The sequence below is a fragment of the Salvelinus alpinus genome, chromosome 7, assembly GCF_045679555.1.
Source record: "Salvelinus alpinus chromosome 7, SLU_Salpinus.1, whole genome shotgun sequence".
In the NCBI taxonomy this organism is placed as follows: Eukaryota; Metazoa; Chordata; class Actinopteri; order Salmoniformes; family Salmonidae; genus Salvelinus; species Salvelinus alpinus.
The window spans coordinates 768382-780749 of NC_092092.1; the positions used below are offsets into that span (position 1 = coordinate 768382).

A 12368-nucleotide genomic window follows, 5' to 3' on the forward strand; every position below is an offset into this window, starting at 1 on the left:
GGGACTTGAACACCACAACCTGATGAGAATGGGACTTGAACACCACAACCTGATGAGAATGGGACTTGAACACCACAACCTGATGAGAATGGGACATACCCCACATTACCACTGACTGTTACTGAATACCCCACGTTACTACTGACTGTTACTGAATACCCCACATTACTACTGACTGTTACTGCATACCCCACATTACCACTCACTGTTACTGAATACCCCACATTACTACTGACTGTTACTGAATACCCCACATTACTACTGACTGTTACTGAATACCCCACATTACCACTGACTGTTACTGAACACCACATGACTACTGGCTGTTACTGAACACCACATGACTACTGGCTGTTACTGAATATCCCACATTACTAAGTGGTCTCTGTCTCCCCTCACCAAGCCCATTAGGATTGATTAGTGTGTGTGATGGGAACACTGCAAGGCGAAGGCAGCACGCTCTGACAGTATGAGAGAGAGAGGAGTGAGAGAGCGAGCAGAGAGAGAGAAGGGGAGAGAGAGAAGGGGAGAGAGAGAAGGGGGGAGAGGGGGTATGAGAGAGAGGGGAAGAGAGAGAGGGGGGAGAGAGAAGGGGAGAGAGAGAAGGGAGGAAGAGAGGGGGGAAGAGAGAGATAGGGGAGAGAGAGAAGGGGGAGAGAGGGGGGAAGATAGAGAGGGGAAGAGGGGGGGAGAGAGAGAGAGAGAGAGAGAGAGAAGAGAATGAGAGAGATGGCAGGGGAGGGGAGGGGCGGAGAGGTGTGGGGAGAGGCGGGGAGGGGCGGGGAGGGGCGGGGAGAGGCGGGGAGGGGCGGGGAGAGGCGGGGAGGTGCGTGGAGCGGCGGGGAGGGGCGGGGAGAGGCGGGGAGGGAAGGGGAGAGGCGGGGAGGTGCGTGGAGAGGCGGGGAGGGAAGGGGAGAGGCGGGGAGGGGCGGGGAGAGGCGGGGAGGGAAGGGGAGAGGAGGGGAGGTGCGTGGAGAGGCGGGGAGGGGCGGGGAGAGGCGGGGAGGGAAGGGGAGGGAAGGGGAGAGGCGGGGAGGGAAGGGGAGAGGCGGCGAGGGAAGGGGAGAGGCGGGGAGGTGCGTGGAGAGGCGGGGAGGGAAGGGGAGAGGCGGGGAGGGGCGGGGAGAGGCGGGGAGGGAAGGGGAGAGGCGGGGAGGGGCGGGGAGCGGCGGGGAGGGAAGGGGAGAGGCGGGGAGGTGCGTGGAGAGGCAGGGAGGGGCGGGGAGGGGCGGGGAGAGGCAGGGAGGGAAGGGGAGAGGCGGGGAGAGGCGGGGAGGTGCGTGGAGAGGCAGGGAGGGGCGGGGAGGGGCGGGGAGAGGCAGGGAGGGAAGGGGAGAGGCGGGGAGAGGCGGGGAGGGGCGCAGCATGGTAAACAATACCATGATTGAGATTTCACAATGGAGTTACAGTTAGAACCCTGATGTCATTCTGAATGGCAGCCTATTCCCTGTATAGTTCATTACTACTACTACTATACTATCCCAATGCCCACTGGGCCTGGTCAAAAGAAGTGTGCTTCATAGGGATTAGGGTGCCATTTGTTCCTCTGTACCGGACTGGCAGCATCATGTCATTGCAGATACTGTACAGTACAATAGAGAGAAAACTAGGTCTTGGTACACAAACGTGCACACACACACACACACACACACACACACACACACACACACACACACACACACACACACACACACACACACACACACACACACACACACACACACACACACACACACACACACACTCAGCTGGCTTGGTACAGACAGGACACACTGCTGGCCATGACGCCATATCTGATAAATGACTTCCATTCAAGGCTTTCATTATAAGACTCAAAAAAATGTTTCAGTGAACTCCTTCAGTTAGAACACAAATGTTTTAGTGAACTCCTTCAGTTAGAACAAATGTTTTAGTGAGCTCCTTCAGTTACAACACAAATGTTTTAGTGAGCTCCTTCAGTTACAACACAAATGTTTTAGTGAGCTCCTTCAGTTACAACACAAATGTTTTAGTGAGCTCCTTCAGTTAGAACAAATGTTTTAGTGAGCTCCTTCAGTTACAACACAAATGTTTTAGTGAGCTCCTTCAGTTACAACACAAATGTTTTAGTGAGCTCCTTCAGTTAGAACAAATGTTTTAGTGAGCTCCTTCAGTTACAACACAAATGTTTTAGTGAACTCCTTCAGTTAGAACACAAATGTTTTAGTGAGTTCCTTCAGTTACAACACAAATGTTTTAGTGAACTCCTTCAGTTACAACACAAATGTTTTAGTGAACTCCTTCAGTTAGAACAAATGTTTTAGTGAACTCCTTCAGTAACAACACAAATGTTTTAGTGAGCTCCTTCAGTTACAACACAAATGTTTTAGTGAGCTCCTTCAGTTAGAACAAATGTTTTAGTGAGCTCCTTCAGTTACAACACAAATGTTTTAGTGAGCTCCTTCAGTTACAACACAAATGTTTTAGTGAGCTCCTTCAGTTACAACACAAATGTTTTAGTGAGCTCCTTCAGTTACAACACAAATGTTTTAGTGAACTCCTTTACGCTCCTCCCGCTCTACACTGAACAGGATGTTGTTATGAGTCCATAGGCTCGGGGTTTACACTCTCTCCGTCAATAAAACTCTATGGTTACTCAATAGACCTTTTCTATTGTGTTATTGACTGTACGTATGTTTATCCCATCTGTGTTGTTGTTTTTGTTGCACTACTTTGCTTTATCGGAGGGCCTGTTGTCCGGACCTCTGGCAGTCTCTATGGGGGTGCCACTGGGTTCAATTCTCGGGTCGACTCTCTTCTCTGTATACATCAATGATGTCGCTCTTGCTGCTGGTGATTCTCTGATCCACCTCTACGCAGACGACACCATTCTGTATACATGACTTTGTGGCTTTGGTAACTAGTGACAACAAGGGATGTTGTACAAAACAAAGTCATCAGAGATTGGATCATCTATAACCAATCAGAGTATCAAAGCCAATGTTCAAACCACCGTTTTTCCCACGTGTGTTCTGGCTCTGGCCCAACCCGCCGGGTTTCTGGGACCAATCAGACGGCCCCGAATGTGTTCTCATTCAGGGAAGGGTAGGGGCAGGTATTCAGATCCAGACTCGTTGTGGCGAAGAAACCAACATCCGTGGGCGTGGCTTAGCGTTTGGCAGGAGCAAGGAGTGGGTAGCCAGGCAATATCTATTGATGTTAATTTGCATAATGACTTCTTCAATTCTACCTGGCCTATACGTATTCTTTTATCTAATCAGCCTAGGCTACTTCTTGAGGCAGGATGGGCATTTTTTATTTTTTTTATTTTTTTACATTAGCAGATATTGTAGTCAAACAACAGTCTAACAGGAATTTAACAAATCAGAGTCGTAAACATGTGAAGAAATGCCTTTGACGATTATATTATCCTGAATCAGCATTCAGTGTGACATTACAAACGTGTCCTAACAGCAACAACAGGAGTTAACTGGTCTGTGTAACGTCTGTGTTTATAGAGTATTTGCCATGATACCAATAGACCCTACTCAATTGTTTTGACTAGATGGTATACAGCTACTGTCAGAAGACACTTTTTGTAGCAGGTTAGGAGAATTAATGTAGCAGATTATGAGAATTTACACAGCAGGTTATGAGAATTTACACAGCAGGTTATGAGAATTAATGTAGCAGATTATGAGAATTTACACAGCAGGTTATGAGAATTTACACAGCAGATTATGAGAATTAATGTAGCAGATTATGAGAATTTACACAGCAGGTTATGAGAATTTACACAGCAGGTTATGAGAATTAATGTAGCAGATTATGAGAATTTACACAGCAGGTTATGAGAATTTACACAGCAGATTATGAGAATTAATGTAGCAGATTATGAGAATTTACACAGCAGGTTATGAGAATTTACACAGCAGATTATGAGAATTAATGTAGCAGATTATGAGAATTTACACAGCAGGTTATGAGAATTTACACAGCAGGTTATGAGAATTAATGTAGCAGATTATGAGAATTTACACAGCAGGTTATGAGAATTAATGTAGCAGATTATGAGAATTTACACAGCAGGTTATGAGAATTAATGTAGCAGATTATGAGAATTTACACAGCAGGTTATGAGAATTAATGTAGCAGATTATGAGAATTTACACAGCAGGTTATGAGAATTAATGTAGCAGATTATGAGAATTTACACAGCAGGTTATGAGAATTAATGTAGCAGATTATGAGAATTTACACAGCAGATTATGAGAATTAATGCAGCAGATTTACGCAGCAGATTCTGAGAATTTACGCAGCAGGTTAGGAGAATTTACGCAGCAGGTTAGGAGAATTAATGAGAATTTACGCAGCAGGTTAGGAGAATTTACGCAGCAGGTTAGGAGAATTTACGCAGCAGGTTAGGAGAATTTACGCAGCAGGTTAGGAGAATTTACGCAGCAGGTTATGAGAATTTACGCAGCAGGTTAGGAGAATTTACGCAGCAGGTTAGGAGAATTAATGAGAATTTACGCAGCAGGTTTAGAAATTATATTACGGTTAGGAAAAGGGTTGGGGTTAGGGTTAGCTAAAGTGCAAACATTCTCCCCGACGTGACTCGCGTTGACATAAACTGTATTCCGTCTAGCCATGACCCTACTCAATAGGCCATATTCAACAAGCTCCTCCTGAGTGGCCCTTCCCTCTTGCCAACAGTGTAACGGCTTTCGTCTTCCTCCTCGTCTGAGGAGGAAGAGTTAGAAGGATCGGAGGACCAATGTGCAGCGTGGTAATTGTTCATCTTGTTAAATAAAAGTGAACACTCAAAATACAAAAACAAAACAAATGTGAAAAACCGAAACAGTTCTATCTGGTGCAGACACACGAAGACTGAAGACAACCACCCACAAAACCCAACACAAAACAGGCTACTAAATATGGTTCCCAATCAGAGACAACACAAAACACCTGCCTCTGATTGAGAACCATATCAGGCCAAACACAGAAATAGGAAAACATAGAAATACAAACATAGACTGCCCACCTCAACTCACGCCCTGACCATACTAAATAAAGACAAAACAAAGGAAAATAAAGGTCAGAACGTGACAAACAGCAAATCCTCTCTCTCGTCATCTGACCAGTTCTACCAGTTCTTCATATGATAACATAGGGCTCCATGATTTTGGTCCGATGGCTTATGTCAATAATGGGGTGATGTATCCGATATGATAGCATTAAAATACATTTTGTTCCCGCTGAAAACACGTTGATTGACACTAAAAGCCTTTGTAAGCTACAAAGCATATTGACTGAATCAATGGGTTATAGGCCTAATAGCATTATTGCATGTACTGCACTAGCCTACTCCACAGTAATGGGTTGGCAGTTGACAGCGGGCGCTGTGCACCAAAGCTCTCTGACAACTCTGATTAACAGTCTAGTAAGGCTGCGATTACACAGTCAGCCAAATTCAGATTTTTTTTTCTTTCACTAATTGGTCTTTTTGACCAATCAGATCAACTCTGAAAAAGATCTGATGTATAATAATCGGATGTGATGGTCAAAATACCAATTAGTGGAAATATCATAATTGGACAGCCTTTGAATCTTATTTGCTTCTATGTCTGCATCGCTTGCTGTTTTTGGGGGTTTTAGTCTGTGTTTCTGTATAAGCACTTTGTGACATCGGTTGATGTAAAAAAGGGCTTGATTGATTGATTGATATTTAATTAGAGCCCAAATGACTCAAGGTAGGATATACAAGCCACTCTGTGAAACCTAAGCTTTCAGTGACACATGAGTCTTGTCATTCTTGACTTTTGACCCAGGAAAGGGCTGAAAATAACTCATATTAATCAAATCAAATCAAATGTATTTATATAGCCCTTCGTACATCAGCTAATATCTCAAAGTGCTGTACAGAAACCCAGCCTAAAACCCCAAACAGCAAGCAATGCAGATGTAGAAGCACCTAATATATGTAGCCTTAGAAATAAGGTTCATGAAACATGATAACATCAGATTACATATATGGTATATGTTATATATATATATATATACTGTATACTGTATATATATGTAACATATATACATACACTACCGTTCAAAAGTTTGTGGTCACTTAGAAATGTACTTGTTTTTGAAAGAAAAGCAAAAAAAATTGTCCATTAAAATAACATCAAATTGATCAGAAATACAGTGTAGACATTGTTAATGTTGTAAATGACTATTGTAGCTGGAAACGGCAGATTCTTTTTATGGGATATCTACATAGGTGTACAGAGGCCCCATGATCAGCAACCATCACTCCTGTGTTCCAATGGCATGTTGTGTTAGCAAATCCAAGGTTATCATTTTAAAAGGCTAATTGATCATTAGAAAACCCCTTTTTGCAGTTATCCATCAAATACATGGATAACAGGATGATAGTTGGAGCTGTTATTGTTAGATTTCAGTGCAGCATTTGATGTTACTGATCATACATTGTTATTGGACAAAACTCACGTGCTATGACTTTACATCACCTGCCATCACATGGTTAAAGAGTTACTTATCCAACAGAACTCAGAGACTCATCAAAAAGAAAGGAGGACCAAGGCACTCTTCATATAATTAATTAAAATGCCTTTATTAGTATGGCATGTTCAATAGAAACAACGTTTTAAAAAATCTGACGCGTTTCGGCTGCATGGCCTTCGTCAGGGAGTACTGTTCTTCAATGGAAGCTTCTCTAACATCAGATATGTACAGTGCGGTGTCCCTCAGGGCAGTTGCCTCGGGCCATTACTCTTCACTATTTGTACAAATTATTTGGTCACTGGTCTAACATGAAGCTACAATGACTATGTATGTAAATGATTCCACACTCTACATGTCAGCACCCGAAGCCAGTGAGCTCACTGAAATTCTAAATAAGGAAGTTACAGTCAGTATCAGAATGGGTGATTAATAATAAACTGGTTTAAATACATCTACAACTAAAAAAAACATTTTATTTGGTTCAAAACATTATCTAAGACCTAAACCAGAGTTGTGTATAAAGGGTGTGACCAGTAGGCATGTTGAGGAAGGTAAACTCTTAGCTATAACAACACAGTTATCATGGTCAGTTATCATGGTCAGTTATCATGGTCAGTTATCATGGTCAGTTATCATGGTCAGTTATCATGGTCAGTTATCATGGTCAGTTATCATGGTCAGTTATCATGGTCAAGACATACTGTCAAAGTTGTTGTGAAGATGGGGAGGGGTATGTCGGTTATTTCTTTTTTTAAAGACGTTCTGCGTTTTTGACACAGAAATTGTTAATATGTAAGGTAACATGTTAATATGTAAGGTAACATGTTAATAATTAAGGTAACATGTTAATATGAAAGGTAACATATGTAAGGTAACATGTTAATATGTAAGGTAACATGTTAGTATGTAAGGTAACATGTTAATATGTAAGGTAACATGTTAATATGAAAGGTAACATGTTAATATGTAAGGTAACATGTTAGTATGTAAGGTAACATGTTAATATGAAAGGTAACATGTTAATATGTAAGGTAACATGTTAGTATGTAAGGTAACATGTTAATATGTAAGGTAACATGTGTAAGGTAACATGTTAATATGAAAGGTAACATATGTAAGGTAACATGTTAGTATGTAAGGTAACATGCTAATATGTAAGGTAACATGTTAATATGTGAGGTAACATGTTAATATGTGAGGTAACATGTCAAACGTACCCCATACATACCCCAACATGCCACCAGGGGTCTCTTCACGGTACCCCAAGTCCAAAATATATTCACGGCAACTCAATATTATACAGAGCCATGATCGCATGGAACTCCCTTCCATCTCCTATTACTCAAGCAAACAGCAAAATTACCTTTAAATATACTGATGAGACAACAAGTAGCTGCTGCTTCTAAAAATAAAAAGCTAATCGGGATCCTAATAAACAAAAAAATCAATAGGTAGTTATTGGTTACAGTTGTCATAGCAACAGACCTTCATTCAAGTAATGTATACAGGAGGATATGGCTATCATTTGGATAAGCCTGTAGATGGTTTACTAGACACTGCATTCATGCATAATTCCTGCCATACAGGACCTCTATACAAGGCGGTGTCAGAGGAAGGCGCACATTTTTTGGGGGGCCAAAGACTCCAGCCACCCTAGCCATAGACTGTTCTCTCTGCTACCCCATGGCAAGCGGTACCGGAGCACCAAGTCTAGGTTCAAAAGGCTTCTAAAAAGCTTCTACCCTCAAGCCATAAAGACTCCTGAACAGCTAATCAAATGGCTACCCAGACTATTTGCATTCCCCCCCAATTTTACGCTGCTTCTACTATTTGTTTATTATCTATGCATAGTCACTTTAACTCTACCTACATGTACATATTACCTCAATTACCCCGACTAACCCGACTAACCCGCACATTGACTCTGTACCGGTATCCCCTGTATATAGCCTCCACATTGACTCTGTACCGGTATCCCCTGTATATAGCCTCCACATTGACTCTGTACCGGTACCCCCTGTATATAGCCTCCACATTGACTCTGTATCGGTACCCCCTGTATATAGCCTCCACATTTACTCTGTACCGGTACCCCCTGTATATAGCCTCCACATTGACTCTGTACCGGTACCTCCCTGTATATAGCCTCCACATTGACTCTGTACCGGTATCCCCTGTATATAGCCCCCACATTGACTCTGTACCGGTACCTCCCTGTATATAGCCTCCACCTTGACTCTGTACCGGTACCCCCTGTATATAGCCTCCACCTTGACTCTGTACCGGTACCCCCTGTATATAGCCTCCACCTTGACTCTGTACCGGTATCCCCTGTATATAGCCTCCACATTGACTCTGTACCGGTACCCCCTGTATATAGCCTCCACATTGACTCTGTACCGGTACCCCCTGTATATAGCCTCCACATTGTTATTTTATTGTTGCTCTTTAATTATTTGTTATTGTTCTATTTTTTACTTCAGTTCATTTTAGTAAATACTTTAACACTTATTTTTCTTTAAACTGCACTGTTGGTTAAGGGCTTGTAAGTAAGCATTTTCACTGTAAGGTCTACACCTGTTGTATTCGGCGCATGTGACAAATAAATTACAATTTGATTTATTTTGATGTGTATTGTGTTTGTTAATCACATAACTGTCAGAGGTCATTTCTATACTAATGAAATAAGTCAAATGTTTTATTCTCAGTGAATGTAGATTACATAAGAAATGTCAAAGTAGAAGGAAACATTTGAGCGGATACAAACATAATCCCTGTCCCTCATAATAAATACTGTACAAATCTGATCCACCTTTTAAAACACGTTTTACTTTACTTTTCCAGACAATGCAAAAAAACAAAAAAACATTTGCCTCTTCTGAGAGGGTAAAAAAAAAACGGTCATTTATTCCCCAAAAGAGAATGCACAAAGTAACCCCTGTCGTCGTAGTTGACAGCTATTGTTATTGGACACAAAGGAACAGGGTCCATGGATCGCAGGCCGGTCATACAGGCACCTCATTCCATTCCGTCAGATCCCCTAACCACCCAACCAACGAATAAAACCGACTCAATAAATAAAAAAACACGTGCAAAAGAAGAGAACACTGGATTCTGCCAGTGTCAACATTAAAAGGATAATCAATTCTGACATTAGATATAGACTAGTAAAAACAAGATTCCCATCGGTGTGGAAAGTGTTCGCCGTGCGTAATGGTGAGCAGTGTCAGTGGACAGGCTACAAATGATCCATGTCCTTTGTGTAGGCTACAATGTGTAATGTTCATAGCTTGCCATATCACATCATATTAAAGTCCTATAATATCACAAGCGGTAGTCAGCAGCTTTTTAGGTGCGGAAGGGCAGATCGTTTGTCCACTTTGACAAAAGCAGAGGCGCTTTCAACTCCTTTCAGCCATTCTTTGCATTTCCTCACCACCGTCTCGTCCACATTTCCATCTTCTTCTTCGTATTCCACGTCATCGTATTTATATTGATCATTTAGTAAAGAGATTTTTACTATGGATGTAATGTCCTTTGCGTGTTGCAGATTGGCGACGGGGATGGTAGAGCTTTTGGAACCACTTTGAATCCGTTTGGATGGAAAGACTCGCCTGTGCCGAAAGTCTACGGAAGCACAACCCTTCTGCTGTTTGGCTAGTATCTGTTTTTCTAAACTGCGCTTTTGAATAACGAGAATGGCCTCCGGTGTGAGGCTCAGAGAGAATTTAATCTCTCTTTCTTCTCCTGCCTCGTCCTTTCCCACGGAACTCCGCGAGGACTGCTTACTCCTGTCCGGGTGCGTGGTGGCTTCCATCGAACTGGAACGCGGAACGCTCTTGCACGAGTCCTGAGATTGTTTGGGTAAAGTTAGAAGGTCTAAAGAACTCCTGGCTGTCTCCTGAATCGGGAGTTTGCATTTCTGTTGCTGGGGTTTTCGCCCCAAATTCCTCAGATTGGCTGTAGTCCAGGACTTCGACATCTTTTCCTTCTCCGAGTCTTTTTCCTCCAGCTGTTTCTTTTTCTTGAACAGCTCTCTGCCAGGAGAAGAGATTCGTTGGAGATTTATCGGTGGAAAAGGCATTATTGGGATTTAAGTGATCTGAACACAACAGCAACGTCGCCTTTTTAATAAACAAAATAAGAATAAACTCGAAGACTGTGAAGAAATATACTATATTCCAATTGCATTATCCGATCCACCCAAAAATGATATATATGTATCTAGATCGTTAGGTTCACCTTTGCTGTAGTCCGTTTTGTAATTCCACTGGCGTGAAGGCGAAGCTGCCGGCTGTCTGGAATTTATACGGCTCGTGGATGGGAGGCGTGGCCGTGGTGAGAGCCGCGAGCAGCAGCACGCGGCTAAACAAAGACCGTCTCAAAACAGCTCCTGCCGCGGTATCTATGATAGTGATGTCATCGATACAGTCCTTCGGATGTAACGGTAGCCTCTTCTCGTTGGAATGTATAAAGAAAAACGGACCAATGACATGTTTGGTTTACACTTAACGTAGACTTATTTATAGGGCTATAGTAGTTTTGTTATGGGGGACTGTTAACATAGGGACGAGGTCACTCTTAATTGGAATTCCAGTGGAAGAATGGTCACATTTTTTTCGTTCTTGAACAGGATATTCAGTTCTTCCACAAACAAAATAAAATAGACGAAAGACATTTAGAGGTCATATGAAATAGCAAGTTTTTATCAATGCTCCATAGACATTTTTATGTCAGGCGTCTCTATAAACATTGTATTTAAGTACAATAAAAAAGTGTATTGGTCGCATACACATGTTTAGCAGATGTTATTGCGGTTGTAGCGAAATTTTTGTGCAAAGTTGCTTAGGAGCCTGAAACATTGCGGCCATGTCTATCGGCACCCATCTTAGACACAACATGTATCTAGACTATATATTGTATCCCCTATATTTAACAACCCATAAAAGTCTAAGCCCTCTCTACTAAGCTATACTGAATTGTTTTAAGATGGTCATACCATGGATCATTTAGCTATTTGATTTATAATTTTAAGACCCCTTGAAGAGTCAACAAAATATATTTAAAAAGTATTGGATGTAAAAAGATTTTTGGCCTTCCTGCTATTAGCCCATATAAATGCATGGAACAACAAATAGTCCCCCCTTTAAAAAATTAAAAGGAAGTTTGTTCTGAAGTGGCTATCCTAGATCTGAGACATATATATATATATTTTTTAAACATGTTTTTAACCTCTTATTTTTGGCACTAAAACAGTCTCCCTATATATAATATATATACAAAAGTATGTGGACACCCCTTCAAATTAGTGGATTCGGCTATTTCAGCCACACCCGTTGCTGACAGGTGTATAAAATTGAGCACACAGCCATGCAATCTCTGTAGACAAACATTGGCAGTGGAATGGCCTTACTGAAGAGCTCAGTGACTTGCTGCCCTTTCTACCCCGGTCAACTGTAAGCGCTGTTATTGTTACGTGGAAACGTCTAGGAGCAACAACGGTTCAGCTGTGAAGTGGTAGGCCACACAAGCTCAAAGCAACGGGACCGACAAGTGCTGAAGTGCGTAGCGCGTATAAAATGTCTGTCCTCGGTTGCAACACTCACTACCGAGTTCCAAACTGCCTCTGGAAGCAACGTCAGCACAATTACTGTTTGTAGGGAGCTTCATGAAATGGGTTTTCCATGGCTGAGCAGCCGCACACAAGCCTAACATCACCATGCGCAGCGTCTGTCAGTCCGACGGATGAATCTGGGTTTGACGGATGCCAGAAGAACGCTACCTGCCCCAATGCATAGTGCCAACTGTAAAGTTTGGTGGAGGAGGAATAATGGTCTGGGGCTGTTTTTCATGGTTCAGACTAGGTC

At 42.3% G+C, this 12368-nt stretch overlaps 1 protein-coding gene across 1 annotated transcript; it reads right to left on the bottom strand.

Annotated features, from left to right (window-relative positions):
- Positions 1-9169: 9169 nt before the first annotated feature.
- LOC139580307 (proline-rich protein 18-like) lies at positions 9170-10833 on the bottom strand. Its single transcript, XM_071408847.1, has one exon. It carries the CDS (start codon positions 10583-10585, stop codon positions 9839-9841), a length of 747 nt encoding a protein of 248 aa, XP_071264948.1. The 5' UTR covers positions 10586-10833; the 3' UTR covers positions 9170-9838.
- Between the last annotated feature and the right edge of the window lie 1535 nt (positions 10834-12368).